This window comes from Osmia bicornis, chromosome 16 (genome assembly GCF_907164935.1).
Source record: "Osmia bicornis bicornis chromosome 16, iOsmBic2.1, whole genome shotgun sequence".
In the NCBI taxonomy this organism is placed as follows: Eukaryota; Metazoa; Arthropoda; class Insecta; order Hymenoptera; family Megachilidae; genus Osmia; species Osmia bicornis.
This window is the reverse complement of record NC_060231.1, coordinates 3,733,088-3,759,312: the sequence shown is the minus strand read 5'-3', so window position 1 is coordinate 3,759,312 and position 26,225 is coordinate 3,733,088. Positions and strand designations below refer to the sequence as shown.

The following is a 26,225-nucleotide window of genomic DNA, read 5'->3' as shown; positions in this document are numbered from 1 at the left end:
TACATGTTATATCTACGCATGTACGTTAATATGATCGCTAAGATAATTTTTATATTTTGAAAAGTTATCCAGACACGCGGTATCTCTTTCTGTTACGTCCCTTATCGAATACGTGCCATTTTCATCAACATATGACCGCCCAATCGCGGTGAAATTCTATTGCAATTATCTTATCCATGTACCTTACATGTTAATAAGTATAACATTACAAATGAGGCTTTTGGAGTACCTCGCTTTACAGCCTAGATATCTTCCGGAAAAGTTGTATAACGAATCAATTATTTTGGTACAAACCCATACAAATTGAATTGGATCTGTTCCAATTTTTTATAAAATAATATAGTTTTTAATTCATAAACCATTTTATTCTTTTTATTTCCTATAAAAATGCTTACATAAAAATAAAAGTACAGCAGTTTTTTTGGCCGTATAACGAAACGTTGTGGGCCGTAAATCGAAAAAGTGCCATAATTAAAAAAGGCCGTTATAGCGAAATGTATAAAGAGCAGCCGTATAGCGAGGTATATGTGCCTCAAATAGAAATTAAAATGGCCCTTCTGTGTTAAAAAATACAAAATGTAATTTAGCACTATAAAAGGCACTTCCTGCGCCATCTACTTAAAAGGTCCTGAACCCTAACTCGTCGATGAATAAGCTATTGTAGATAACTGTAATTTCTACTTTATCATAAAGGGTTATTAATTTAACCCAATCGATACAGTAGGATCTGACACAAAAATAATAAAAGCCCTCCACTCGTATAATAGAAAAATGCATTGTATGAATGATCTGTCCTATACCTCGTTTGGTGCATTGTAGATAAACGAACAATATATTTTGTTTCTAATAATGTGATTATGTGAAATACCATTCATTGTGCAGAGACATGAAATAGTACATCATCTATATATACGTATGTATAATCTAAATCGTAATTACTCTCCAACCTTATGAATTATAAGAAGTGTGATTTCAAGTTTACTAATTTTACATTTAGGTATACAACCTGTTTCTATACAATTATTTTAACGAAACCGTAAAGATGGACGAGGTTGAAAAACTAGAGCATTTGTCATTGGTTTCTAAAATTTGTACAGAGCTGGAGAATCATTTAGGATTAAATGACAAAGATTTAGGTATGTATATAGCTATCATGTTTCTCAAGTATTGATGTGTACATAACCTATTCATATAACTTCACTATATTAAATTTATCTTCCATTTCCTGTTGATTTACTAAATGATTATTTATTTCACAGCTGAATTCATAATCCACTTGGCGGAGAAGAATAACACCTTTGATAAGTTTAAGAAAGTTCTCATCGAAAATGGTGCTGAATTCTCTGTAAGGAATTCATGGAACTCTGCATAGTTATTTTACCTCCAAATATTCAAATTTTCTATTATGTTTTTAGGAATCCTTTATGGCTAATTTGTTGAGAATAATACAACATATGAAGCCTTCCACGCAAGCACAAGAAAAGACATTGAACTCAGCATCAAAGCAAGACGAATTAGCACAGAAGTTTCCTGCTTTGGCTATGCCAAATGAAGAACTCCCTCCGGTGGAAAATAATGAACTTAAAGATGACGATATAGTCAATAGTGTTATGGCAAGTTTAGAGGAATTGGCGCCATCAAAAAAGTCTGGCGAAAGTAAAAAGGATATCCAGCCATCGGATAATAATGATAAGAAAAGCAAGCATTCTAGAAGGAGCAGATCAAGGGATAAAAAAAGGCATAGATCTCGTTCCTCTAACCGTAAAGATAAAAGGCATAGATCTAGATCCCGTTCAAGATCGCGAGATCGTTCTAGATCTCGAGACAGACGACATCGTAGGTCGAGGGATCATAGAAGATCGAGATCTAGGGATAGAAAATCACGTGATCATAGGGATAAACATTTCGGTAGGCATGGATCCGATAGATCCAGATCACGGTCCGTGGAAGAAGTATCGATTGATCCGGAAGTGGGTAAAATCTATTCAGGAAAGGTTGCGAATATCGTACCTTTCGGTTGCTTTGTCCAATTGGAAGGGTTGAAACGTAGATGGGAAGGACTCGTTCACATTTCACAATTAAGGAGAGAAGGACGAGTTGCTAATGCGAGTGACGTTGTGTCCAGGGGTCAGAAGGTCCTCGTAAAGGTCCTTAATATTGGTGGACAAAAGGTATAAAAAAAAACCCAAATGTTAATTATTTGTAATTTGATTCATTTAAATGAAATTATTCTAGGTCTCTTTAAGTATGAAGGATGTTGATCAGGAAACAGGTAGGGACCTGAATCCTGTTGTAGCTGTCGCTAAACCAGAAGAAGATGAGAAGCATTTACGTAATCCTGATAGACCTACCTCGCTGTTAGAACTTCAAGGCAATTGGGACGAGGATGAAACGTATTCTAGGAAACGAGTACAAAGGTTATCCTCCCCAGAAAAGTGGGAGATCAAACAGATGCTTGCTGCATCCTGTATAGATAGGTATTATTAAAATTCAAATTTCCAATTTACTCCTCTGATACGATCGCTCTATTAAATGATTTAACTTTGAAAAAAACGTAGGAACGAATTGCCAGAATTTGATATGGAAACTGGAATTCTTCCCCGCGAGGATGACGAAGAAGAGGACGTCGAAATAGAATTGGTTGAAGAAGAACCACCGTTCTTACACGGTCATGGAAGAGCACTCGGAGACTTGAGCCCAGTTCGTATAGTCAAGAACCCTGACGGTTCTTTAGCTCAGGCTGCTATGATGCAAAGTGCTCTTGCAAAAGAGAGAAGGGAACAAAAAATGTTGCAAAGGGAACAGGAAATGGATTCCGTTCCCACAGGTCTCAATAAGAATTGGATCGATCCTTTGCCAGAAGGTAATAAACATTGTCACAAGTATCCTTATAAAATGCTAATATTGTACTATTTTCACAGCTGAAAGCAGGACACTGGCAGCCAACATGCGTGGGATTGGTCTCCAAACTCAGGATCTTCCCGAATGGAAGAAGCACGTGATTGGTGGAAAGAAATCATCGTTTGGAAAGAAAACGAACTTGACCCTCCTCGAGCAGCGACAGAGCTTACCAATATACAAGCTCAGAGATGATTTAGTGAAAGCTGTGACGGACAATCAGATCTTGATTGTGATCGGGGAAACAGGATCAGGGAAAACGACGCAAATAACACAGTATTTGGCTGAGGCAGGATTTACGGCTCGTGGAAAAATCGGATGCACTCAACCTAGAAGAGTAGCAGCCATGTCTGTTGCCAAAAGAGTAGCAGAAGAGTTTGGTTGTAGATTGGGGCAAGAAGTTGGTTACACGATACGTTTTGAAGATTGTACCGGACCGGAGACTAATATAAAATACATGACTGACGGTATGCTGCTTCGAGAATGTCTCATGGACTTAGATTTAAAAACGTACTCTGTGATAATGTTGGACGAGGCGCACGAACGCACCATCCACACGGATGTCCTCTTTGGACTGCTGAAACAAGCCGTAGGGAGACGGCCAGATCTGAAATTAATTGTAACCAGTGCCACTTTGGATGCAGTCAAATTTTCACAGTACTTCTTTGAAGCGCCCATTTTTACCATTCCTGGCAGGACATTTGAAGTTGAAGTGAGAAGAACAATTCAACTATCTTATCATCATTTTTTTTTCAAAATAATTATAATTATTTGATATTGTAGGTAATGTACACGAAAGAACCGGAAACAGATTATCTGGATGCTGCGTTAATCACAGTGATGCAGATACATTTAAGGGAACCACCAGGGGATATACTGTTGTTCCTGACTGGTCAAGAGGAAATCGATACAGCCTGTGAAATTTTATATGAACGTATGAAGTCCTTGGGTCCCGACGTCCCTGAACTGATAATCTTACCAGTTTATTCAGCGCTTCCCTCAGAAATGCAAACTAGAATATTCGAGCCAGCCCCCCCTGGCTCGAGGAAAGTAGTTATAGCTACGAACATAGCAGAAACCAGCTTAACAATAGACGGGATCTATTACGTGGTCGATCCAGGCTTCGTCAAACAAAAAGTGTACAATTCAAAAACAGGAATGGACAGTTTAATAGTGACACCAATTAGCCAGGCAGCGGCAAAGCAAAGGGCAGGTAGAGCTGGTAGAACTGGTCCTGGAAAATGCTACAGGCTTTACACTGAAAGAGCTTATAGGTATCTGCTGTTAAACATAATGTGTTTTATAATAATAATAATTAAATTATGAATGTACATGTGTGCATCTTTGTTTTTCAGAGATGAAATGTTACCAACACCAGTACCAGAAATTCAGCGCACCAATTTAGCAACAACAGTATTACAGTTAAAAACAATGGGCATTAATGATCTTTTACATTTTGACTTCATGGATGCTCCTCCTGTGGAATCATTGATCATGGCCTTGGAATCTTTGCACAGCTTAAGTGCATTAGATAACGAAGGTCTTTTAACAAGGCTAGGTAGACGAATGGCAGAATTTCCTTTGGAACCTAATTTATCAAAAATGTTGATCATGAGTGTGCACCTACAATGCTCTGATGAAATATTGACGATCGTCAGTATGTTATCAGTTCAGAACGTTTTCTACAGGTAAGAATTAATTTAAATATAAGTATGCACAGTATAAATCAATTGTTACCTTTAGGCCAAAAGACAAACAAGCTTTAGCAGATCAGAAGAAAGCGAAATTCAACCAACCCGAGGGTGATCATTTGACTTTGTTAGCAGTTTATAATTCATGGAGGAACAATAAATTTAGCAATGCATGGTGTTACGAAAATTTTGTGCAAATCAGAACGCTGAAACGTGCCCAGGATGTTCGTAAACAATTGTTGGGTATAATGGATAGGTAATTATTGTTCCATATACAGGGTGTTCAACAATAGGTGGCTAAAATTTTAAAGGGTGATTCTAGGACGAAAATTAAGAATAACAAAATAGCGTTTGCAGCTTTGTTTTCCAGTAATTAACGTTTAAAAATTCGAGTTAAAAGCGCCTGAAACCTGCAACCCGCCCAGCAGGGACGACTGAACGTCAGGTCAGCAGGGGAAGGTACAATTATAACCAAGAATCATTGAATAGTAGAAATTTATCTCCCGCTATTCTGTTTTTCGGTACTGCAGCATTCGGCTTCGATTCTTGGTTATGACTGTACTGACCCCTGCTGACCTGCTGACGTTCAATTAAGATTAATCATAAGAATTTTAAGATTGGGTTTTTGGGAAATGGCTTTCTTTCATTTAGTAATTCATGCTTTATTTAAATCTTTAATATTTTTATGTGTTGGAAGATTTATTCATAGTTTTATTTTAATCCCTAGAATCACCCCCTAAAATTTTGCCCACCTGTTGTCGAACACCCTGTGTAAACATGCATGTTCTCTTACAGTGTAGCTAACGACAATTGTATTTAATTTATCAGGCACAAACTGGACGTTGTATCTGCTGGAAAAAATACTGTAAGAATTCAGAAAGCTGTATGCTCAGGTTTCTTCAGAAATGCTGCAAAGAAAGATCCACAGGAAGGATACAGAACTTTGGTAGACAGCCAGGTTGTCTATATTCATCCGAGTAGCGCATTGTTTAACAGGCAGCCTGAATGGGTAAGTGAACAATGAAAATGAAGGATGAAACGTATAATTAAATTTTCCTTTCGTTTGGTACAGGTTATTTACCATGAATTAGTACAAACTACGAAAGAATACATGAGAGAAGTAACAACCATTGATCCAAAATGGTTGGTTGAATTTGCACCGGCGTTCTTCAAGTTTAGCGATCCAACTAAACTTAGCAAGTTCAAGAAAAATCAGCGACTCGAGCCACTTTATAATAAATACGAAGAACCAAATGCTTGGCGAATATCAAGGGTTCGCAGGAGACGTAATTAAGATGTTTATTATACAATCTGTAAATAATTTTTGTACAGAGTTTCACATTATTTATGAACTAGCCTCAATAAATAGTTCATCATTAAAATGTAATTTACTGCTGCCTCATTAGAAGAAGAGAAAAAAACATAGAAATCACAGGTATAGTAAACTTTTTTTAAATAATATACTTAATTTTAACGCATACTTTAAATTGAATAGAACCATTTTAACATTTAGCATTTAAATTATAATACTCTATGTTTACAACATTTATGACTTTTTATTTAAATAATATGAATTATATGTAGAATAATCTTTGGGCAGTTACCATGTTCGTTATCATACAGAAATGTATATAGCCTTTGAATTATGTATATTAGTAATGCAAGAATTACGTTCATAAGAACTCTAAAAATATATAAGACGGAATTTTTTGTTTGTTTGCGACGAGGTATGCACCAATATCAACAAGTACAATAACGTGTTGTAAGATCTAACATCGATTATTTTGATATAATTAATTATATGAACATTATCTATATAAATATGTTAGTAATAGGGCGAAATGTGTTATACATTGTGGCATAGCAATATTTTCTTCATACTACTTTTTACAAATCTCAAAAATTAAAAATACACATTTTATCGGACAAATAATATTAATAAAAGCAGAGTATCAGTCTCAAAGAGCAGGAAAGTATTTAATTATTATATTTTATCAGTCTTTTTTCCTCTTAATTAATTATTAAATTTATTAAATAAATACATTCTCCACAAACATTTAATAATAAAATGATGTAGGAGCAATATTCTTTTTCACGTATAAACTTCTTTTTTTTTTTTTCATCGTTCTTCCTCCATCTGTTAAGAGAATCTTTCTCTGTAATTCATCCATATTATAAATGTACAACAGCCGTGAAATATGTATCTTTAGATGATTGAATACATTCTTTTGGACTTGTTTGTATGGACTACACATTTTTGTTGAAGGAACAATCTTGTACATGGCAGGCTATTGAGTTTCTTGCTTCTTTTTTATTAATTCCACCAATTGTCTATACCTTGCTTGGCACTCGTCCTTTGAAAAATATTACAAACTGTAAGTACTTTTATCTAATCGTAATGCAAATAGGTATATCATACCTTTGTCTTTCCCTCGACACAGTTTGCAATTTTTTCCCATCTATCAACCGACATGCCTTTCGGATATTTTATGAGCGCTGCTTCCAGCGCTCTTTGCTGGTCTTGACTCCAGTCGCTTACGTTATCCACGCTTTCAGCGCGCGTTTTCATTTTCTTCGGACGCTCTTCTACTACGACTTCCTCTGTAGATGCGCCAGGCTTCAACCCTTCATCTTTTATCTAAAAAAGATTGTGGAGTTTGAGACGCTTATTAAGGTACTTAAAAAATATTTCATTACAGATATAAACCTTTTTCGCCATGTGAGTCACTTCGGCAACCGTACGATTCATTGCATCTGCAATTTTATCCCACCTTTCTGGCGTACCGCTAGGATATTTTTTCACCAGTTTAATTAACTCTAATATATCATCGTCGGTCCACAAACCACCGAACAACGCAGGCTTCTGATAAACGTGGCTCGTTTGGTCTTTCCTCGATGCTTCTTTGATATTATTGCCGCTTCTTTCTTGCGGGGTAAAAGCAGCTCTGCGTCTTCTTGCTCGAGACGTGGGTTCAGGTGGTAACTGTTCAGTTTCTTGGGCTCTGAAATAGTTTACGCAGATATTTTAAATATACTTAACGATTAGAAAATTGTATTGAAATTAACCCATTAACTGCCAAATTTTTATTTAACATTTTATTTAATATAATCCTATTGCAAGTGAAAAAAAATAAATATATAGCAAATTGGTAGCAAATGGTTTAATAAAGAAAGTGTTTCGCTCACGTTGCCTCTTCTTCTTCCAGTTTCTTTCTCCGTTTTCTTTCCTCCAATAAGCTATACATCACGCGTACGACATCCGGTATGGATAACGTGAACGCTATTATCCACCTTGGAAATTGAAATGGTAGAGTGTTCCATATGGTTGGCGTTGGTATTTTCTCCAAAATATCTGCCAAATCCGGCACATCCATTTTACCTTTCTTGTTCTTTTTCTGCATTTTCTGAAGTTTACTACCTAAAACTTGTTCCTGAAATTTATATCACCGGTATAGTATAAAATGTTCAACGGTTTCTCTAAATTCAAACGGTTTCTTACGTACGTATGTATATCTTTTCTCAAAGTATGCACCCCACGCTACCACATATTGTCCGACTGTGATGATTAAAAATAAAATTATACTTAATTCTAAAAGTCCCATTTTTCGTACATGTCGGTAGTAATATACAGCTGATCGCCAATTTGGCAATCCGTTAACAAGGACATTGTCATATTTTTGACGTTTGCCAGGATCTTTCAACACATCGTACACAGCAACTAGCTGGAAATAAAAGGCATATTAAGGATCATTCCTAACTGTAAAATCATTGGACATACTTTTCTAAATTGTTGCTCAGCATCCTCTGCAGGATTTTTATCAGGATGCAATTGTAACGACAACCTTCTGAAAGCTTTCTTGATCTCCGAGGCGTTTGCTGCCTGAAAAGTACCATTTCTATGCGTTAAACTATTGTGTTGATAAAAAGGAAAAATATTTAAGTGAAACGAACCTGTGGTACACCAAGGACTTCGTAAAAATTTTGATTAACTTCTTCGACGACATCGAATACTTCTAACTCCTCGTTATCCCAAGCGTTAGTAAATTGATATACATTGAAAAAATACAAAAGTCGAAAGATTAATAATAATGACACTCTCATTTTCCTTCCTTTTTTTTTTATTCACTATGTATGTACAAGCATGTCCATTGAGGAATTTGTATTTTTGAATACGCGACGTCTGCTGTTTCAGATTTATACCACAGCCATCGTCTCGATTCGAGTATATTAATTTCCTAAGATACAGATGAAAATATGTTAAAAAGTGAGATGCCACATCGCAAGTTCCGACGAGGTTACGTCCAAGAAACTTAGGCCGTGTGAGACGGCGGCGAAATGTAGGTAATGTATCATGCAAATGTGTGCGAGCGTATCTGTTGCATCGAGCTAAAGATCCATTTTAAAATTGCGACATTATTATCGCTTAATCAGAGTTAATCTCTATCGTTATCGTCGAAATCTTATCGCCAATGAAATGTCATCTTAATTATTCGTATCATTTAATTATTGTGCCTGCGTTCGTCCGGCGCGCTATAACGAATCCTTGCATCAAAATGAAAGAGCAATGTTTCGTAATCATAGACATTTGTAAGTACCGATAAAATTGTTAATAACATTTAAATTTGATTTACATAAAAGAACAAGGTCAAAATTATCGGATGAATTATTCGAAAACAATGCTCGAGTAAATTTAAAAATGGCGCGGTAACGGTGGTATGGCGGTCGAATTAATAAAAGGAAAGATCAGTAAATCTATGAAATTGAAAATATTGTAATATGATCATTTTTACAGGTATATTTGATTACAATTTGTAAAAAATAGTATTGCCGATTGAATGAAGATAGTGTTGCGTCCCTAGGTCCACAGATGACTCCACCAATTTCGGTTATTTGAGGCGCGGCGGCGCACAGTGTATTTTTGCATTCGCATGCATCACTGTCCAGGCTATTTCATCGAAAAATGTGTCTTCCGCTATATTTAAGTGCGACTACACGCACTGTTTTTATAAGCTTTTGTCTATAGGGAATCACGTTGGTCTGGTTCGCGCGAAGGTTCTTTCGTTATTATCGGGAAATTCCATGGAGGCCGTGATCGACTAAACGGAAACCGCATCGTTAATTCTCAGCCGCAGATGGTCATCGTGGCGAACTACTCATCCGATTTCCATTGATTGTATTTATAGTGTCTCTCCAGTTTATTTTTGCATGCGGTTCCTTTGAGAAAAAAATGCACCTATCCGCTGGCTGACAGCGTTCTTACATCGTAAGTCTTTCAACTAGGATTAACAGTGGGGAAATTAAGAGAAAAAGAAAAAAGAAAGGAAAAAAAAAAACAAAAAGAATTGATGATACAGTAAGGTCTTATTTGCATGTATTCGGCTGTAATGTGTGGGTGTGCGAGTCTATTAAATATATATCATCGAACGTACAACTCCTGGTACCTTTTATTTCTCTTTTAATATAAAATTCGTGTTATCGCGTATATTCCTGTTGTCTCACGAATAAACCCGATTATCCCGTGAAAATCGTTGACGCGTTATGGTACACGGAGCAAATACATAATTAGACTGCACCACAAAGATGTTATTCTTAGCGTGAAAACGTTGTAACGTTAGAACTCGAAAGACCGTTTTTACCTGTGCTAAATTCTTTTACCTCATCTATTTCGAAAGTACTTTCACATGTCGCCGGGTATTGTCAACCTATAACACCTAGAAAAGTACGGCACTTGTAAAATTCATTTCAGCCTCTCCCAATGAGAAACATAGAAAATGTTATTAATTTCACGGTAATTTTCAAGGATAAAAGAAAAATGACCTTGTATTTAAATTTGAAATATTCAAACGATACTTGGAGGTAGTCTATATCGTTATTGCATAACGCATTATCAGCACTCCCTAATGCAACTAAAGTGTCTTCCATAATAGTTAAGGAAATTATCTGATATTTAGTATGACTGCGTTTGTTTCCAACGGTGTTTCAATGTCCATGCTTTTACGTTTACACCTTGCTGCATTCCTGAAGCTTTCTACATCATAAATATCGTTTCTCCTATTTGTATAATACATCCATTTATTCGTTGTACATATTAATGGTAATCGTGCTTAAAAACATGCTCGCAAACTTCTGGCTCTAGCGTATGTCCCCTTTGTCCTTTAGTGTGGTGGTTTGTCTTCTTGCGCGGTGAAGGAGTTGGATCTGCCTAGCGTGAGTTGCCGTTATTCAAGCGAAAAGACACACTCATTAAAAAGCTGAATAAGAAATGGAGTCTGCTATAACTGGACGTAGACGGACAACAGCAAGACATTCAGCAGAGGATCAGGCCCTCGATCAAATTGCTAAGGAGGTATGGCTTGATCATTTTACAACTACACCGTGGAATTGTCAAAGAAAATGATTTGTTGTATCGCATAAATTTTAATTTAATTACAATTATTTAAAAATATTTATTGCTCAACGTTATATTGTCCCGATAGAAGGAAAATAAATAAATAAATGTTGCTATATGTGTGCTTGACCTTGGTCGCTTACGTGTATGCATGGTATGTTAGGTGGGGATTCATATCTTTTGTGATAAGTTTATCTTTAAATAAGGATTTGATGCACTGTATATACTACACGACACAGTTACAGTTGTAATTCATGTTTTACCTTTTTAATTCCGACTAAATATAAAGTAAGTATTTGTTGATCCAAAATATCATCAAATCTTATGCATACACCCATTGTTTTCATTTGAATCCTAACAAGTTTGATTTCTTAATATATTTATGAGAGTGTTTCTATATCATGCGTCGATGTGTTTATAATAAATTGAATGTCAAAATATGTTTTTGGTAACAGGATGGATTTTCCATACGTACTTTCAGGCAGAAGCTAGATTAGCCGCCAGAAGACAAGCAAGAGCAGAAGCAAGAGAAATACGAATGAGGGAGTTAGAAAGGCAACAGAAGGAGGCAGAGGAGAATGCGGATAGGGTTTATGATATGTGCGCAGGTATTTATTTAAAATATTGATGATAAGCTTGCATAAATTTTTTGACTTACACAAATATTTAATCTTTCCCTCTATTTTTTTTTCTTTTTCAGCCGACGTGAATAGAACAATGAGAGTAACTCCTGATTCTGTAAGGACTTCGCGTCTCCTTACGAATTCAAATAACTTTCAATCCAGTCGTAGATCTTCGGAAGATTCCCTAGAAGATGCCGGCCTAAGCAGAGATCTCAGGGTATTGCTTTTTTATATTTCTATTTATTTTACAAGTAATCCCCTGGATGTGTAGAAATGTTTGTTTATATTTTCTTTGTAGTTAGAGTTAAAGGAATTTGAGGAAAAATTTAGAAAGGCAATGATAGCTAATGCTCAATTAGACAATGAAAAGTCTTCTTATTCTTACCAAGTTGATTTACTGAAAGACAAGCTTGAAGAACTGGAAGAAACAGTGGCACAACTTCGCAGAGAGCTTAGAGAGAAAAATCGGGAATCTGAACAACTAAAGAGAGTTAGTCAAAGATTGAAAGACGAATTAGATATATGTCATGCACAATTATTAGAAAGAGATACGCTTATACAAGTAAGGAAACATGAAATATTTGTGTAATTATTTTTATATATCAGTGTACTAAAATAACATTGTTTCAGGAAAATGGTTTAGTTATTATTGATGATGAGGAAAGTGAAAACGAAGATAACGATGTTGAAAACGGTCCACGTCCAAGACGAAGAGTACTAGTCAGTACAGAAGCAGCAGAATTACTACAAAATGCTGGAAAGGGTTCTTTAGGTAAATAATTATGAGAGATCTATATTTTCTAAGGGAAAATAGTAAAATATCTTTTGAATTATAGATGTCCGGCTGAGGAAATTTGCTTCTGAAAAAAAAGAATTGCAAGACGAGATACGGCATTTAAGATTAGAATTAGAAGAGACCAGAAATCGTATTAGGTCCGAAAAATCGCCCGGTTCAGTATTAGGTTCATATTTATGCAATACGAATGTTCTTTCAAAAGAAAAAAGAGAATCTCACATGTTCATTCAATTATTGTGTTTATTTTTCAAATAGGTTGTTTATCAGAATCTGAAGATGTACAGCGAGAAGCTAACAAGCTCCTGGCTGATTACAAGTTCAAGTTACAAAAAGCAGAGCAAGACATGTCGACTTTACAAGCCACCGTGGCTAGGCTAGAGAGTCAAGTGATACGTTACAAGTCGGCAGCCGAAGCCTCTGAAAAGGCAGAAGACGAGTTAAAGGTTGAAAAGAGAAAATTACAAAGAGAAGTAAGTGACGTTATTCTTTAGATTCTAATTTTAGATAAATGTGTTGTAAAATGTTTGCTCAACAGGTAAGAGAGACACAGGGACGTGTAGAAGAATTAGAAACAGCGAATTCTCATTTGCAAAGGAGATTAGACAAACTTAAAAACGCAAAATCAGCTCTTTTGAAGGAGCTTTGACGTGACGATTTCTTGGGATCTGTACAATGAGTCTGCCATTTTCTTCTATTCTGCAAAACCCGTGTGCCGATGTTGCCTCGACGTAAAATATTACTTAACACATTGAATATAATTTATACGAATGAAACGTGCATAGTATCGTTACGCAATTTTACATTGATTTTAATTGATTTTTTTTATGTACATTACTGAGCAAGTATGACGTCCTAAAAATGGCTACTGGTAAACGCTGCTTTTTGGGAGCTCATACTTGCATAATATACGCTACCTAAACTGCTATAAGAAGAGGTCGTTGTTTTTGTATTCAGTGATTTCTTTTTTTCAAACTAACAATTTTGCATTTATTTATTTTTTTTTTTTTCTCGATAAAGAAGAAAGAAAATAACAGTCTTCTAAATGCATTTCAAGCAGCGAGGTTTTTCATGAATTTTTGTGAGCAGTTGTGGAGTCGATTTATAATTTGTACATTATTTGAAGCGAACAGCTCACTCGTATGTCATAAATATATAGACTGTTTTCCAGTAACGTCTTCTATAGGGCACTATCTTATGTGTTATTTTAATATTTTATTTTTAAAGAAAACAGAGGGCAACATCGATGAAAGCTCCAAGTATTACAGTGCAAAGAGTATCAAAGTGGAATAGAAATTGATATTTTATGATGTACGAGTTTGCGAAGAAATGCGTATGTCGATGAGTGTAATTTGTGTTACATCGAATAATTTATAAATATATTTCTAAAGATACAAGATATTTATAACTTCTACGAGAAATATGTTATAGTTAAAACTAGATTTCGAATGGAAGCAATAGATCTACCTTTTTTTTCTTTTTTTTTTCTACTACGACGGAGTAAACAAAGTAAATTTGATAAACGTTTTTAATTTTATATGATATCCGTTATATCTGCGGTAAAAAGTATTATCAGAATTTGTATAATTAATGAAACCATCTACAATTTTGCTGGAGCCTAATGTTTATATAAAATTCCTACTAATCGTATTGCCAGATTCAGTGTTCAACTTTTTAATATAACATTTTACACCTAAATTGTCTCCGAAACCGATACTTTTATTCCTGGACTGATACGAAGTAAAGAAAGTAGATGTATGATAGTGTGGTCTTTGTACATTCGAAATAAATTAAACTATGTTGTTGAAGCTATATAATATCCTTGGTATACAAATTTATTATACAGGGTGTCCCAGAAAGAGTGTTAGTCCTTTAAGGGGATGGTAGCTGGGGTGATTCTGAACAACATTTTCCTTTGCAAAAATGTTGTTTGAAGCTTCATTTTTGAATTATTAAGGAAAAACACTGGCCAATCAGAGCGCGCGGGCGCAGGCGTCGAGGCTGCCGACCCTGAGCCCGCGCGCTACGCGCGTTCTGATTGGCCAGTGTTTTTCCTTAATAATTCAAAAACGAAACTTCAAACAACATTTTTGCAAAGGAAAATGTTGTTCAAAATCACCCCAGCTACCATCCCCTTAAAGGACTAACACTCTTTCTGGGACACCCTGTATATTTTATGTGATATGAAAAGAAAATGAACTAAAGTAACCATTACTGTCTTGTCGGTAGGAAGCATACTTTAAAGAGGAAGAAGAAAGAAAATAAAATAAACTTGTTTACCTCGTGTTTAGCTAATCGTTAAATACTTAGTTAAATTAATATCATTTTTAATATTAAAATTAATATATACGTATAGATTGTTTTTTATTAAAACAATCTATATCATTATAAAGATATACAGAGAGTTACAATAGATATAAGTTAGTTGAATAAAAAAAGGAAAACTTAAATGACTATTCTAAAATTATTTTAAAGATCTGGCTACACAAGTCTATAAATCTGTTTAATTTAATTAAACGCACAGATAACAAAGAATACATTTGTTAATAAAAACTAAAGACTCAAATTGCACCATTTTCATAAAAATTTATTTTATTGTAATAATATATGTGAATGTTTTAAGTATTTACTATATTTCTGTGATATATATTTGACATATCATTGTTACCTTAAGTAGCTACACATAACATAATACAATTATAAAACGCTTCAAGTTAATGTTAAAAAGTACTTAAAATTAGGAAACATTTCTTATCTTATTTCTACTTGTCCAAGCAGGACTTCGTGGACTGCTCGGAGGTTTAGTTGATTTTAAAATAGTTAAGGGTTTGTATATTGGCATCGGTCTGGCTTTCACCTCGGTCATTCTGCGTAGCTCGGTCCTTTCCGATTTTTCCCTCAACATTTTGTTCTTTTCTTCTGCTTCTTTCTTTGCTTTTAGTTGTTCCTCCTTTTTCCTCATTTTTTCTTCAAACTCGGTTCGCTCCTTCGCTCTTTTTTCTGTATTTAATTCAAACTTTGTTCTTAATGCGATTTTTGGTTTTTCTGTTTTAACATTTACAGCATTATTTACCTTCACAGTGTTCGCAGATTGCTTTTTACCAAACTCCTGAGCACACTGCTTCATGCCTTTCTTTATTGCGTTAACAGAAACAATGACGTTGGGTTGCTTGTTTTCTTGATCGAAGCAACTTTTAGTCTGTCTTGATACCAATTTTTTGGTACCGCCTGCAGTCTTCTCCTTGCTCTGAATACTTTCCTTGGATAAACCATGCACCAGCACAGGTTTAAAAGTTGGCGCAGGATTGGCATGAAACATAGGGATCTCCTTATTTTGTTCTTGCTTGTGTTTAACAAGTTCCTCCTTCTTTTTGGCAAGCGACTTGTCTCTCTTCTCAAAACTAAACGGGCATGGAACAATCCGTTTCTTCTCGCTCTGTTCTTTAACTGGATTTATGGGTTTTGTGAATTTAGGAGCCGGCCTTGCATGAAATTCATTCTTAATCTTGTTGGTTTCTTGAACCTGCAGATTCTTCAATTTTTCTTCTTTCTTCATTTGATACTGTTTATTGCGCGCTACAAAACCAATCGGCAAAGGCTTTATATTTTTACCAGAAGATTCTGTACATGCGTTGTCTTTTTTAATAGAAACATTTGAAGCACTAGTAGAACGAGTGATTGGCAGAGAGCTTTTGCAATTATTTTCTCTATTATCTATTGCAGATTGCGAATGCAAATGCGGCCCTGTCGTATAACGCGTTTTTGTTAAACGAAATTCTTCTGTAACAGTAGCTGGCTTCTTTGGAACTTTCTTTAACATGCAAGGACCTTTCAAAATATTAATTGGAACGGGATTTGCCTTGATCTGATGTTTCTTCATTTCTTCAAGCTCTAATTTCTCCCGCTCTTGTTGATTTAAAATAGTAATCGGTCTTGTTCTTTTCTTGCTTCTCAACGTAGGAGAAACTGGATGAGTCAACTTTAATGCCTGTTGTTTTAATTTCATCAGAGAACCTGCTTGAAAATTTTTGTTGCTGATAGTACGAAATCGTTGAGGTGTTCCATTCTGGAATCTTGAAATTGCCTCTGCCATGCTTATAAACTGATTTGAACATCTTCTATACTTCTTTAAACTTTGTCTACGATATTGACAGGTAAGCACTCTTGGATACGGTTTACTTAACGAGCGTGTTTTTGTTTTATATACATTAGATTGTTTTCTACCAGATACAATTTTGTAGGACAATCTTTCTTTTGAAACATTGCTTTTAATGCATTTAGGACTATCACCATTTGACTCAATTATTGGTTTATCTATCTCTTTTACCAAAGCAGTATTTTGCGTATTTTCTTTCTTCTTGTGAACATTGATGTTTTGATTATTTTTCAAATAAGATTTACCTGACACCTGATTTTTTACTTCTGTTATATATCCATTGATTCTAAATCTTTCTGGCACTGGTTTAGCTTTATGACTCACTACTGATTTTTTAAATGCTGATGTTAATTCAGGTGCTGGTATACTCCATGCCTGATGGATTTTCTCAGTTTTTTTATCCAATTTCGAATCTTTCATTGCATTATTCAAATTTTTTTCTTTATCAATTTCACTGTCCGACTGCTTCTTACCATCATGGGGTATAAAATATGCTACACTGGTGCATGGTTTTTCAACTGGTTCCAAACTATCGTCAAAATTTGTTTCAGCCACTGATAGTTCTGTTATATTTTCCTTCTTACACGGTACACTGGACATTGCGTTAGGCTTAAAAGTTATTAAAGGTTCATGTACTTCATGCTCCACTTCAAAATAGGTATCAGAAAGTACTTGAGGGCTACGTGTTAAATCAGCCCACTGTGGGGCACACCAGTTATCCATCATGTTGAAAAATTATGTACGAAATTTATCAAATAAATGTTATTACACAAAGCTGTTACGAGCTAAGCAACGTCCAAACATAATCTGAAAGAGAAAGAACAAATTTCAAAATATTACTTACTTCGCACACGAGAAAATCTGTAGCGTATTTTCAGAATATGTATGAAGCAGATAAAATTAATAATGTTTGCACTATTTTATGTTATTATTTCTGTATATTGCTTACGGATTTGTTTGCAGTTATTTTATATGGTATTTTTCAAAACAAATACTGTTTACCTGATGTATTTGTCGCTCAGAGTACGATAAAGATTACGTTTGATAAATATTTCCGTTGACGGATTTAATTTTGAAATTTTTGAAGTATTCATTCGATTGGTTGAAAAATAAAAGGAACTTTCCCTAGAGGGACTTCCAGTGAGATTCAGAGTGTATACAATTTATATGCTTCAATCACGTTTTTCTTTAGATTTGCAGTTTATACATTTTGAAAAACTTTTTTTTTTCGTGCGCGAAAAAAAAAACGTTTTTTAAAATGTATAAACTGCAAATCTAAAGAAAAACGTGATTGAAGCATATAAATTGTATACACTCTGAATCTCACTGGAAGTCCCTCTAGGGAAAGTTCCTTTTATTTTTCAACCAATCGAATGAATACTTCAAAAATTTCAAAATTAAATCCATCAACGGAAATATTTATCAAACATAATCTTTTAAAAATTTTCTTTGTATTTTTAAACAAATTACTTAAGCTTTATTAGTGCTATATATATATATTTAAATTACAGATGGTAACACTGGGCAGATGGCCCTCTGGGGGCGGTTGCATGAGTGAACATCGGTCGGGTACCCACCGCTAGGTGACGAAATTTTCAAACCTTTTTCTCGCAACTAAAAGTAGTTGCTATAGCACATAAAAGGCAACGTAAAAACACTGTACAGCATCGCTTCTCGGCCTATGGCTAAGATCAAAGTGTAGTATCTGTTCTTATCAGCTTAATATCTGATACACTCCCCATTGGGGAGTCAGAATATTAATCTCATTTTTGAAAAGGGTCGGAATTCGGAGCTTGCTCCGACTCCGACACGGGTCGCACCTGTATTGCATTACCGCAGGACGCGGCCCACATTTGCTATTAGAAACATATTCTCTATTCTTTCTACTTTCTAAATATTCTGACTCCTCTTTTCTTTTCTCTAGTCTTTTTTTCTTTTTTATTTTTTATCCGCGATCGCGTTCGTGTATTGGCTTTTCCAACGGCAGTGCGACTCGCTCAGCACAGCGGCGACTGAACTGCGCGGTAAGTGGAGCTTGGGAGTCTGGTGGTGGTTTTCCGTAGTGTAGCGTTACTGTAGAGTGGTGCCACCTGGAGCAGGCAAAGCGCTGTCGACTCCAGGCGGACTGTTTCGATACATCGAAACCCTTTCGCGCCGTATCCGATTCCGGTGCGGCCTTGCTCGCGTTTGTCTTTGTTTTGGTTTATATTTAGCTGTTATCCGTGAGAACGCTGGTCGTTTAAACCGATAACAGCTGTTTGTCCCACTAACCGACTTGCCGAAATCCGCTTTTTGCTGTAGTTTTTGTGCTCCCGTATAGGCTAAATATAGACATTTAGACCGTTACGGGTAGACTTTATTCTATTATTCTAGCTATTTAGCTAGAAATTTTTCTATTTGCAGTAGATTAATTATTCTTTTTCCGATTAATTATCGAGGTACACGGGTCCTTTTACAACTTGTGTAACTCGATATTAACAGTTCAGTCCCCTGTGTGCGGTAATTTGCGGATTTAATTTGCAAATTATCGCGGAGAGCGACTCGCACGGTCGTCCTCGTTTCGTTCGTTTTCGGTTTTATTCTTTGATCTCTAATCTAGTCACTAGATTAAGGTTTTATTTTATTTTATTTTTCTTTCATTATTGTGACTTACTTGTTTTATTTCTATTTATTTTCGTATATTTATTTCTTCTCTTTTATTTCCGCGACATATATACCATTGGTATATATATTTACCCGTTTTATTTGTTGATTTTATTTCCTTTCTATTTTATTTTTTTTTTATTTTCTTTTCCTTTTATTTTGTTTATTTATTTTCTTAGTTTAAAGTTTTAAGTATTGACTGGGGAGTCCCTATTTCGTAACAGTGCTGATTATCTTAGTATATTATCGTGATTGACTTATTATATTCTTTTTTATACTTTTTTATATTTATATACTTATTTTATTTATTTATTTTTTTTATTATCTATCTATTATACCATGACGAGCCCTCAGCCGAGCTGCACTGCCAGGGGAAATGATGTCATAATTACGTTCCCCTTCCCCGAGACATTCCCCTGCCCCTTCTGCAATGTAGGGGTGCCGTCGAACTGGATCCGGTCGGCCGTGTACCAGCGGCACGAGGACCTTGGAAAGCACTTGCGCATCCATCACCCTGGCGCAAGCAGGAAGTGGGTCTGCGGGGTGTGTTCCTTCACGGACGACAGTGTCTATGCACTGAAGAAAGTGAGGAAGCACCACGCAGACTCACATAAAGGTAGTGCAGAGCCTCGTGCCGCTGGGGCGCGGCCGCCGGTCAGCACGAGTAGTAGCAGTAGTAGTAGTAGGGACGGCGGCAGCGCACCCCCGGCTGAGGGTGAACCAGCCGAGAAGCGACCCTCAATAGACGCGGCGCCAGCCGAGACGACCCAGAGGCCCTCCCCGTCCCCGTTGGAAGCGGCAGGGACCACCACGCGTGGAGGCGCGCTAACGCGCGCCGCTAAAACTACCTCAACCAACTCCCGGACCACCGTGGCTGCCAAAACCAGGTCCGCGCCGAAGAAGAAGCCAGTAATCACTTCATCGGTGACGGGGAGAAATTTATTGACGAGCTGGGCCGTGAAATCCACAGCGATAAGGAAGAGCGGGACGCCGTCCAGCCCCGCCGATGGACGACCTCCATCCACGGGGAGTCCCGCCACCCCGCCGACAGTGGACCTCACCACCCCACCAGCGGGGACCGGCGCTGCTAAAAGGACCAGTGGCGGGCTAGCGTCAATGAGGAGGCCAAGCGGGGGGGTAACTTCCACCTTAGCCCCCCCACTAAAAGAGAAGGAAACGAGCCCGGGGGCAAAGAGAAGGAGTACCCGGGCGACGACGGAGCCTCCTCAACCTGGCCCGCCCCGACGAACCACCACCACCACGACCAGGAAGGTGTCCCCCGCCGTCACCTACGCAGAGGTCACCAGGGGCACGTCGTCCGTCACCACCACCATGACCACCAGGAGAATGGCACGGGCGTCCTCCCTCCCGCCCGTGTCGAAACAAGAGGAAGCCGGGGGCGCGTCTACCACCTTAGCGCCCCCCACCAGACCAGTGACGGCGACGTGCACCTTTGCGACGGCGGGGACACTGACCCTGACGACGACCTCGGTGTACAGCAAACCGGTGGCCGTCGTCACCGTCGCCACAAGGAGGAGCGGGGGTGGAACCTCGCCGAGGGGGATCAAGAAGAGGATCCAGGAAGATACGGTGCTCCTGGAGTCCGCGCCGACGACCAGGGCGCGGGCTGCCAGGGCAACCACGGAGCCCCCTCGGACCCCCCCCAGGACAAGGCAGCAAGCCAGGCAGAGGAAGAGCCCACCACCATCCACGGGCTCCGCGACGGTGAACGACGTGGCCACCCCAACGACACCGGAGGTGCGCCCTGGTACGAGAAGGAGCACCCGGGCAAAAACTCTATCGCCCGGGTCAACACAGGAGACGAGGAGGGGGGACGGACCTACCACCATACCGTCCCCCATTACAGGGCGCACCTGGAGAAGGAATCTTCTCCCAGCTATTGCCGAGGCGTCGCCAGCGGTCACTGCGGCGCCGGAAAAGACGAAGAGGAAGGAGCAGGAAACGAGGACAGGAGTGGAAGAGGATGTAAGGGACTGGCGGGACGTCACGCCGCGGAACAGGAGGAGAAGGGCTGGGCGGCAAGAAGAGGAGGGAGATCTGACGACCCCGTCACCGAAGACGCCGGCGCGGCAGCCACGGCAGCAACAACAACAACAGCAACTCGATGAGGAAGTGGCCCGGGAGCCACGCGTGGTAAGGACCCCTACGGGGGCGGAGCAGGGGCCTCGTCGCAGACCTCTGACTGTCGATAGGGCCACTAGCCCTATCGACTTTAACAACAATAATTCTAGTCAATGTTCTTGTGATTGTCCTAGATTAAGTGTAACCACCAGCAGCGCGACTAACTGCCCCGGGTCAAACCGGGGCTCTGTTTTCAGCCAGGACAACGGGCAGAACAGGAGGGGCCGAGGGGGCACTATTAACAACTTTAACAATAGAAGTACCCGCGAAACAACCACACGAAGAGTACCCCCCAGAGGTCGGGCCCCACAGTCGCCCGCGACGCACCGGCGGGGGAGAGTGACGTCCCCGACTTCACCTGAGCGCCGGGGATCCCGGAGAGGGCGCGACCCGCGTCGGGACACACGGCTCCCTGATGCCGTCCCACACGCCGGCCGACTCGACGAACCGACCCCCGACACCGACCGACCCGAAGGGCTCCGTAGGAGCACGAGGGCAGCGATAGGTGTCGAAAGGGCAGGTCTCGTTGAGGAAGCCGAAACGGTGACGACGCTTCAGGCGCTGGAGGACTTCGCTGCGAAAGTGGCGGAGTTCTTCGTTAAGCATCGGGCCGTGGATACCGAACGGGCCGCAAATCCAGCCACCAGTGGGAGGGGTGGCCGGCCACGACCAGCTGCGAGGAGGGAAGGCGAGTCTCACCGTCCGAGGGACAGTTCGACGACGACCGGTACTCCTGCCAACCATGAGGAATATGTTCGGGAGGCGACGCGCATTCAGCGCTTGTTCCGTGCGAACCGGAAGCGTGCGGTGCGAGAGGTCCTGAAAGGGTCCTCTCCACACTGTGAGGTGTCGAAGGACGCAGTCCAGCGACACTTCGCAGAGATGTATGCTCTCCGGGATCGTGCGGGGCCCCTCCCGACTATCCATTACGAGACAGCACAGGGGAGTGACGCTCTGGTGTCGACATGTACGGCCACCGAGGTGAGTCGCCGCCTGGACCGGATGAAGAAATCTTCTCCGGGTCCCGACGGCGTAACCTACGGTGATTTGCGCGATGTCGACCCAGGCGCCACGCTCCTAACGGCGTTATTCAACGCCTGTCTCAGGATGGAGCATATTCCGCGCGTTTGGAAGGAGTCAAACACCGTTCTTATTTATAAGAAGGGTGACCGGGATGACTTGTCCAACTGGAGACCACTCGCGATGGGTGATACTGTGCCGAAACTCTTCGCCGCTGTAATGGCCGACCGCCTCACTCACTGGGCCGTACAAAACCGACGGCTCTCACGAGGCCAGAAGGGCTTCCTGCCGTACGAGGGGTGCCTCGAGCACAACTTCGTGCTGCAGGAATGCATCGCCGACGCTCGGAGGAAGAAGGGAGAACTGGTGGTGGCGTGGCTGGATCTTTCCAATGCTTTTGGATCGATCCCGCACGCCACTATCCTAGAGTCGCTCACCAACGCCGGGGTGCCGCGGGTGATGACAAATATCGTCGCCAGTATGTATACAGACTGCGCGACGAGGGTCCGCACCGCTGAGGGGTACACAGATAGAATCCCCATACTATCAGGGGTCAAACAGGGCTGCCCCCTCAGCCCCATACTGTTCAATCTGGCACTAGAGCCAGTAATCCGCGTAGCCGAGGACTCCACCATAGGATACAAGATCGCGGGGGAAAGAATTGTGGAGCTCGCCTACGCGGACGACATCGCGCTGCTGGCGGAATGCGAAGAGGAGATGAGGCGTTTACTACAAGAAATCGAAAGCATTGCAGCCAACCTGGGTCTCGCCTTCAATGCTAGAAAGTGCGCAACACTGCACGTTAGAGGCCGGGACGACGTACTGGACACCGTGTACCGTATCCAGGAGGAGCCCGTTCCGGCTCTGGAAAAAGGTGAGTCTTACCAACACCTAGGGATCCCAACCGGGGTTCAGCTTGATCAGACGCCCTACACCACGATCCGAGGCGTGTTAGAGGATCTGGGCGCGCTGGACCGTTCACTCCTCGCCCCCTGGCAGAGGATCGAGGCGCTGGCGACATTTATTGTTCCGCGTCTCGATTTCCTGCTGAGGGGAGCCAATATGCGGCGAATGACCCTGTCGGAGCTTGACAAAGCTATCAAGCGGACGGTTAAGCTATGGCTCCACTTGCCCCAGCGCGCTAGCCCGGAGGTAGTCCACATCCCCCCGTCACTGGGAGGATGTGGGCTCCCTCCGATAGCGGACCTCGCTGAGGTCACTGCCGTGGCCCACGCATTCAGGTTGCTGAATGCTAAGGACACGGTAGTGGCTCGTATCGCGAGGTTCACGCTGGAAGCTGCCGCGAGCGAGAAGCTTCGCCGAGCTCCGACCGATCGGGATCTTGCCCAGTACCTGTCGGGCTCTTTGGCCGGGGACTGGTCAAGACCAACGACTGGTCGTTCGTCGTTTTGGTCGAGGGTGCGGTCTGTCGCGCTGAGATCCGGAGCGCGTCTCGGTTTTCGCTGGGAGTGGTGCGATGATCGAGCTGAACTCGCGATTGTTATGGAGTCCCGAAACGGACGTCGGGTGGTCGTGCCGCCTCTTGCCAAGGCACATGTCATCACCAGGATGAGGGCTGCAGTGACGGAGCGCTATGTGTCCTCGCTTCTTCGGAAGCCGGACCAGGGTAAGGTTTTCCAGGCAACCACCCAACATGCGGCGAGCAATCGCTTCATGAGGGGTGGCGCGTTTATCCGCTTTGCTGATTGGAGGTTTATCCATCGCGCCCGCCTCGACGTGCTCCCGTTAAACGGAGCCCGTCGATGGGGGAGCGAGGATAAGCGCTGCAGGCGTTGCGGATACACGCTGGAAAGCCTTCCTCATGTGCTCTGCCACTGCGGTCCTCATTCTGCCGCCAGGCAGAGACGGCACGACAACCTCGTCCTGAGGTTGAGTAAGGCGATCCGGCTTCCCGGTGAGATCCGGATCAACAGGCGTGTCCCCGGGGCGACAGGAGAGTCTTCGGCGCTTCGCCCGGACATCGTTGTCACGCACGAAGCGTCGAAGACCATAGTACTGGTCGATGTGGCCGTGCCCTTTGAAAATACGATGCAGGCCATCGTAGATGCAAGATTCGAGAAAATTGACAAATATCAACACCTAGCTGATTCTCTCAAGGGGCGCGGCTACAAAGTATATTTAGACGCCTTCATTGTGGGCGCCCTGGGCGCCTGGGATCCGGGGAACGAGTTCCTCCTGGAGCTACTTAGAATTTCGCCGCGATACGCATCTCTGATGCGCAAATTAATGATTTCGGAAACGATCGCGTGGTCCCGAGACATGTACGTTGAGCACGTCTCGGGCATCAGACAGTACACGGTGTCCAGTACTGATAATATTAGAGATAACGTGGACTTAGAGGGCGAGGCCCGGGAACCCTCATCTCCTCGAAATTGAGGAACACCGACCAAATATTGTCTTGTTATTTCTTGCCCTTCTCTTTCCATTTATTATTTTCTATATTCTCTATATTCTTCTTTTCTTATCACTTTTATTTATTATCCAAGTATAGCTTCACTACTAATAATATGAAACATGCGTCGGTGCTCCTTACTCTAAGTAATCTATACCTATAATAATATTAATTCTTAACTACTCGCTATACTTAGTGATTCACCATGACTGATATTGTATTCTATATTTTACATATTTATATATTTATATCAAGATGTACCTCTTTAGCGCAAACTCTGGGCGTGTGAGAATATAAAGAAGACACACTGCCAGGGCCATGTGCCCCTTCTTTCTATCATCGTAATGTCGATTTGGCATATCAAAGATTCGCGATGCATGTAGCGGGAGATGTCCCCGCTACATTAAACCAACAATTTCTTTATTTCCTATATTATATTTGGGGCCAGGCCCACAACCTGGAAAATGTACCACCTCAGGGACTTGTCCCTGAGGAAACATATTTTGAAAATAAAAGCGCTTTTATCTGTTCTTATCAGCTTAATATCTGATACACTCCCCATTGGGGAGTCAGAATATTAATCTCATTTTTGAAAAAGGTCGGAATTCGGAGCTTGCTCCGACTCCGACACGGGTCGCACCTGTATTGCATTACCGCAGGACGCGGCCCACATTTGCTATTTAGAAACATACATTGCTCTTCTTAAAATATTCTGACTCCTCTTTTCTATTTTCTAGTCTTTTTTTCTTTTTTATCCGCGATCGCGTTCGTGTATTGGCTTTTCCAACGGCGGTGCGACTCGCTCAGCACAGCGGCGACTGAACTGCGCGGTAAGTGGAGATTGGGAGTCTGGTGGTGGTTTTCCGTAGTGTAGCGTTACTGTAGAGTGGTGCCACCTGGAGCAGGCAAAGCGCTGTCAACTCCAGGCGGACTGTTTCGATACATCGAAACCCTTTCGCGCCGTATCCGATTCCGGTGCGGCCTTGCTCGCGTTTGTCTTTGTTTTGGTTTATATTTAGCTGTTATCCGTGAGAACGCTGGTCGTTTAAACCGATAACAGCTGTTTGTCCCACTAACCGACTTGCTGAAATCCACTTTTTGCTGTAGTTTTTGTGCTCCCGTATAGGCTAAATATAGACATTTAGACCGTTACGGGTAGACTTTATTCTATTATTCTAGTTATTTAGCTAGAAATTTTTCGATTTGCAGTAGATTAACTATTCTTTTTCCGATTAATTATCGAGGTACACGGGTCCTTTTACAACTTGTGTAACTCGATATTCACAGCTCAGTCCCCTGTGTGCGGTAATTTGCGGATTTAATTTGCAAATTATCGCGGAGAGCGACTCGCACGGTCGTCTTTCCGTTCGTTCGTTTTTGTTTTATCTTTCGATCTAATCTAGTCACTAGATTAAGGTTTTACTTTATTTTATTTATTTTATTTTATTATTTTGACTT

The 26,225-nt window shown here is 40.6% G+C and overlaps 5 protein-coding genes, 1 non-coding gene and 1 pseudogene across 15 annotated transcripts; 5 read left to right on the top strand and 2 right to left on the bottom strand.

The window, feature by feature from the left end:
* The first annotated feature begins 747 nt into the window (after nucleotides 1–747).
* LOC114880246 (ATP-dependent RNA helicase DHX8) lies at nucleotides 748–5,976 on the top strand. Its single transcript, XM_029196061.2, has 12 exons — nucleotides 748–913; nucleotides 998–1,136; nucleotides 1,260–1,345; nucleotides 1,416–2,171; nucleotides 2,236–2,477; nucleotides 2,559–2,863; nucleotides 2,922–3,610; nucleotides 3,682–4,172; nucleotides 4,254–4,586; nucleotides 4,642–4,845; nucleotides 5,418–5,598; nucleotides 5,662–5,976. Exons 2-12 carry the CDS (start codon nucleotides 1,043–1,045, stop codon nucleotides 5,881–5,883), a joined length of 3,603 nt encoding a protein of 1,200 aa, XP_029051894.2. The 5' UTR covers nucleotides 748–913; nucleotides 998–1,042; the 3' UTR covers nucleotides 5,884–5,976.
* On the bottom strand, nucleotides 5,870–8,690 carry LOC114880248 (dnaJ homolog subfamily C member 1-like). The gene is made up of 7 exons (XM_029196066.2): nucleotides 8,541–8,690; nucleotides 8,368–8,469; nucleotides 8,093–8,311; nucleotides 7,776–8,020; nucleotides 7,297–7,591; nucleotides 7,009–7,227; nucleotides 5,870–6,943 (listed from the first exon to the last, which is right to left on the bottom strand). The coding sequence occupies exons 1-7, from the start codon at nucleotides 8,688–8,690 to the stop codon at nucleotides 6,878–6,880; spliced, it is 1,296 nt and encodes a 431-aa protein (XP_029051899.1). The 3' UTR covers nucleotides 5,870–6,877.
* Nucleotides 8,691–8,845: 155 nt separating this feature from the next.
* LOC114880249 (leucine-rich repeat flightless-interacting protein 2) lies at nucleotides 8,846–14,205 on the top strand. Of its 9 annotated transcripts, none has more exons than XM_029196071.2 (9): nucleotides 8,846–8,930; nucleotides 10,749–10,935; nucleotides 11,459–11,585; nucleotides 11,678–11,817; nucleotides 11,899–12,162; nucleotides 12,231–12,372; nucleotides 12,437–12,562; nucleotides 12,652–12,866; nucleotides 12,932–14,205. In XM_029196071.2, exons 2-9 carry the CDS (start codon nucleotides 10,852–10,854, stop codon nucleotides 13,040–13,042), a joined length of 1,209 nt encoding a protein of 402 aa, XP_029051904.1. In that variant the 5' UTR covers nucleotides 8,846–8,930; nucleotides 10,749–10,851; the 3' UTR covers nucleotides 13,043–14,205. The 9 variants fall into 9 exon arrangements, with proteins under 9 accessions (XP_029051904.1, XP_029051908.1, XP_029051900.1 ...); XM_029196067.2 differs by lacking the exon at nucleotides 8,846–8,930 and adding an exon at nucleotides 9,232–9,852; XM_029196069.2 differs by lacking the exon at nucleotides 8,846–8,930 and adding an exon at nucleotides 9,877–10,026.
* A 749-nt stretch (nucleotides 14,206–14,954) lies between these two features.
* LOC114880247 (targeting protein for Xklp2-like) lies at nucleotides 14,955–17,278 on the bottom strand. Of its 2 annotated transcripts, XM_029196065.2 has the most exons (2): nucleotides 15,467–17,278; nucleotides 15,291–15,393 (listed from the first exon to the last, which is right to left on the bottom strand). In XM_029196065.2, the coding sequence occupies exons 1-2, from the start codon at nucleotides 17,273–17,275 to the stop codon at nucleotides 15,352–15,354; spliced, it is 1,851 nt and encodes a 616-aa protein (XP_029051898.2). In that variant the 5' UTR covers nucleotides 17,276–17,278; the 3' UTR covers nucleotides 15,291–15,351. The 2 variants fall into 2 exon arrangements, with proteins under 2 accessions (XP_029051895.2, XP_029051898.2); XM_029196062.2 differs by having other exon boundaries at nucleotides 14,955–17,278.
* Nucleotides 17,279–18,215: 937 nt separating this feature from the next.
* On the top strand, nucleotides 18,216–18,405 carry LOC114880262. Its single transcript, XR_003790047.2, has one exon. It is a non-coding gene; the product is annotated as a U2 spliceosomal RNA (small nuclear RNA).
* A 1,126-nt stretch (nucleotides 18,406–19,531) lies between these two features.
* Nucleotides 19,532–21,498, top strand: LOC123988615 (mucin-5AC-like). The gene is made up of 2 exons (XM_046289306.1): nucleotides 19,532–21,346; nucleotides 21,469–21,498. Exons 1-2 carry the CDS (start codon nucleotides 19,532–19,534, stop codon nucleotides 21,496–21,498), a joined length of 1,845 nt encoding a protein of 614 aa, XP_046145262.1.
* A 3,767-nt stretch (nucleotides 21,499–25,265) lies between these two features.
* LOC114882588 lies at nucleotides 25,266–25,443 on the top strand (annotated as a pseudogene).
* Nucleotides 25,444–26,225: the final 782 nt, after the last annotated feature.

Coding starts and splice junctions, on each gene's coding strand:
- LOC114880249 (XM_029196071.2), top strand. CDS start 10,852: ATGGAGTCTGCTATAACTGGACGTAGACGGACAACAGCAAGACATTCA. Junction 11,818..11,898: donor GCCTAAGCAGAGATCTCAGG/GTATTGCTTTTT, acceptor TTTTCTTTGTAG/TTAGAGTTAAAGGAATTTGA. Junction 12,867..12,931: donor AGAGAAAATTACAAAGAGAA/GTAAGTGACGTT, acceptor TTTGCTCAACAG/GTAAGAGAGACACAGGGACG.
- LOC123988615 (XM_046289306.1), top strand. CDS start 19,532: ATGACGAGCCCTCAGCCGAGCTGCACTGCCAGGGGAAATGATGTCATA. Junction 21,347..21,468: donor TGGCCCGGGAGCCACGCGTG/GTAAGGACCCCT, acceptor TGATTGTCCTAG/ATTAAGTGTAACCACCAGCA.
- LOC114880247 (XM_029196062.2), bottom strand. CDS start 17,275: ATGATGGATAACTGGTGTGCCCCACAGTGGGCTGATTTAACACGTAGC.
- LOC114880248 (XM_029196066.2), bottom strand. CDS start 8,690: ATGAGAGTGTCATTATTATTAATCTTTCGACTTTTGTATTTTTTCAAT. Junction 8,312..8,367: donor CTGAGCAACAATTTAGAAAA/GTATGTCCAATG, acceptor TTTTATTTCCAG/CTAGTTGCTGTGTACGATGT. Junction 8,021..8,092: donor TTGAGAAAAGATATACATAC/GTACGTAAGAAA, acceptor TATAAATTTCAG/GAACAAGTTTTAGGTAGTAA.
- LOC114880246 (XM_029196061.2), top strand. CDS start 1,043: ATGGACGAGGTTGAAAAACTAGAGCATTTGTCATTGGTTTCTAAAATT. Junction 3,611..3,681: donor GCAGGACATTTGAAGTTGAA/GTGAGAAGAACA, acceptor TTGATATTGTAG/GTAATGTACACGAAAGAACC. Junction 4,846..5,417: donor TTGTTGGGTATAATGGATAG/GTAATTATTGTT, acceptor TTAATTTATCAG/GCACAAACTGGACGTTGTAT.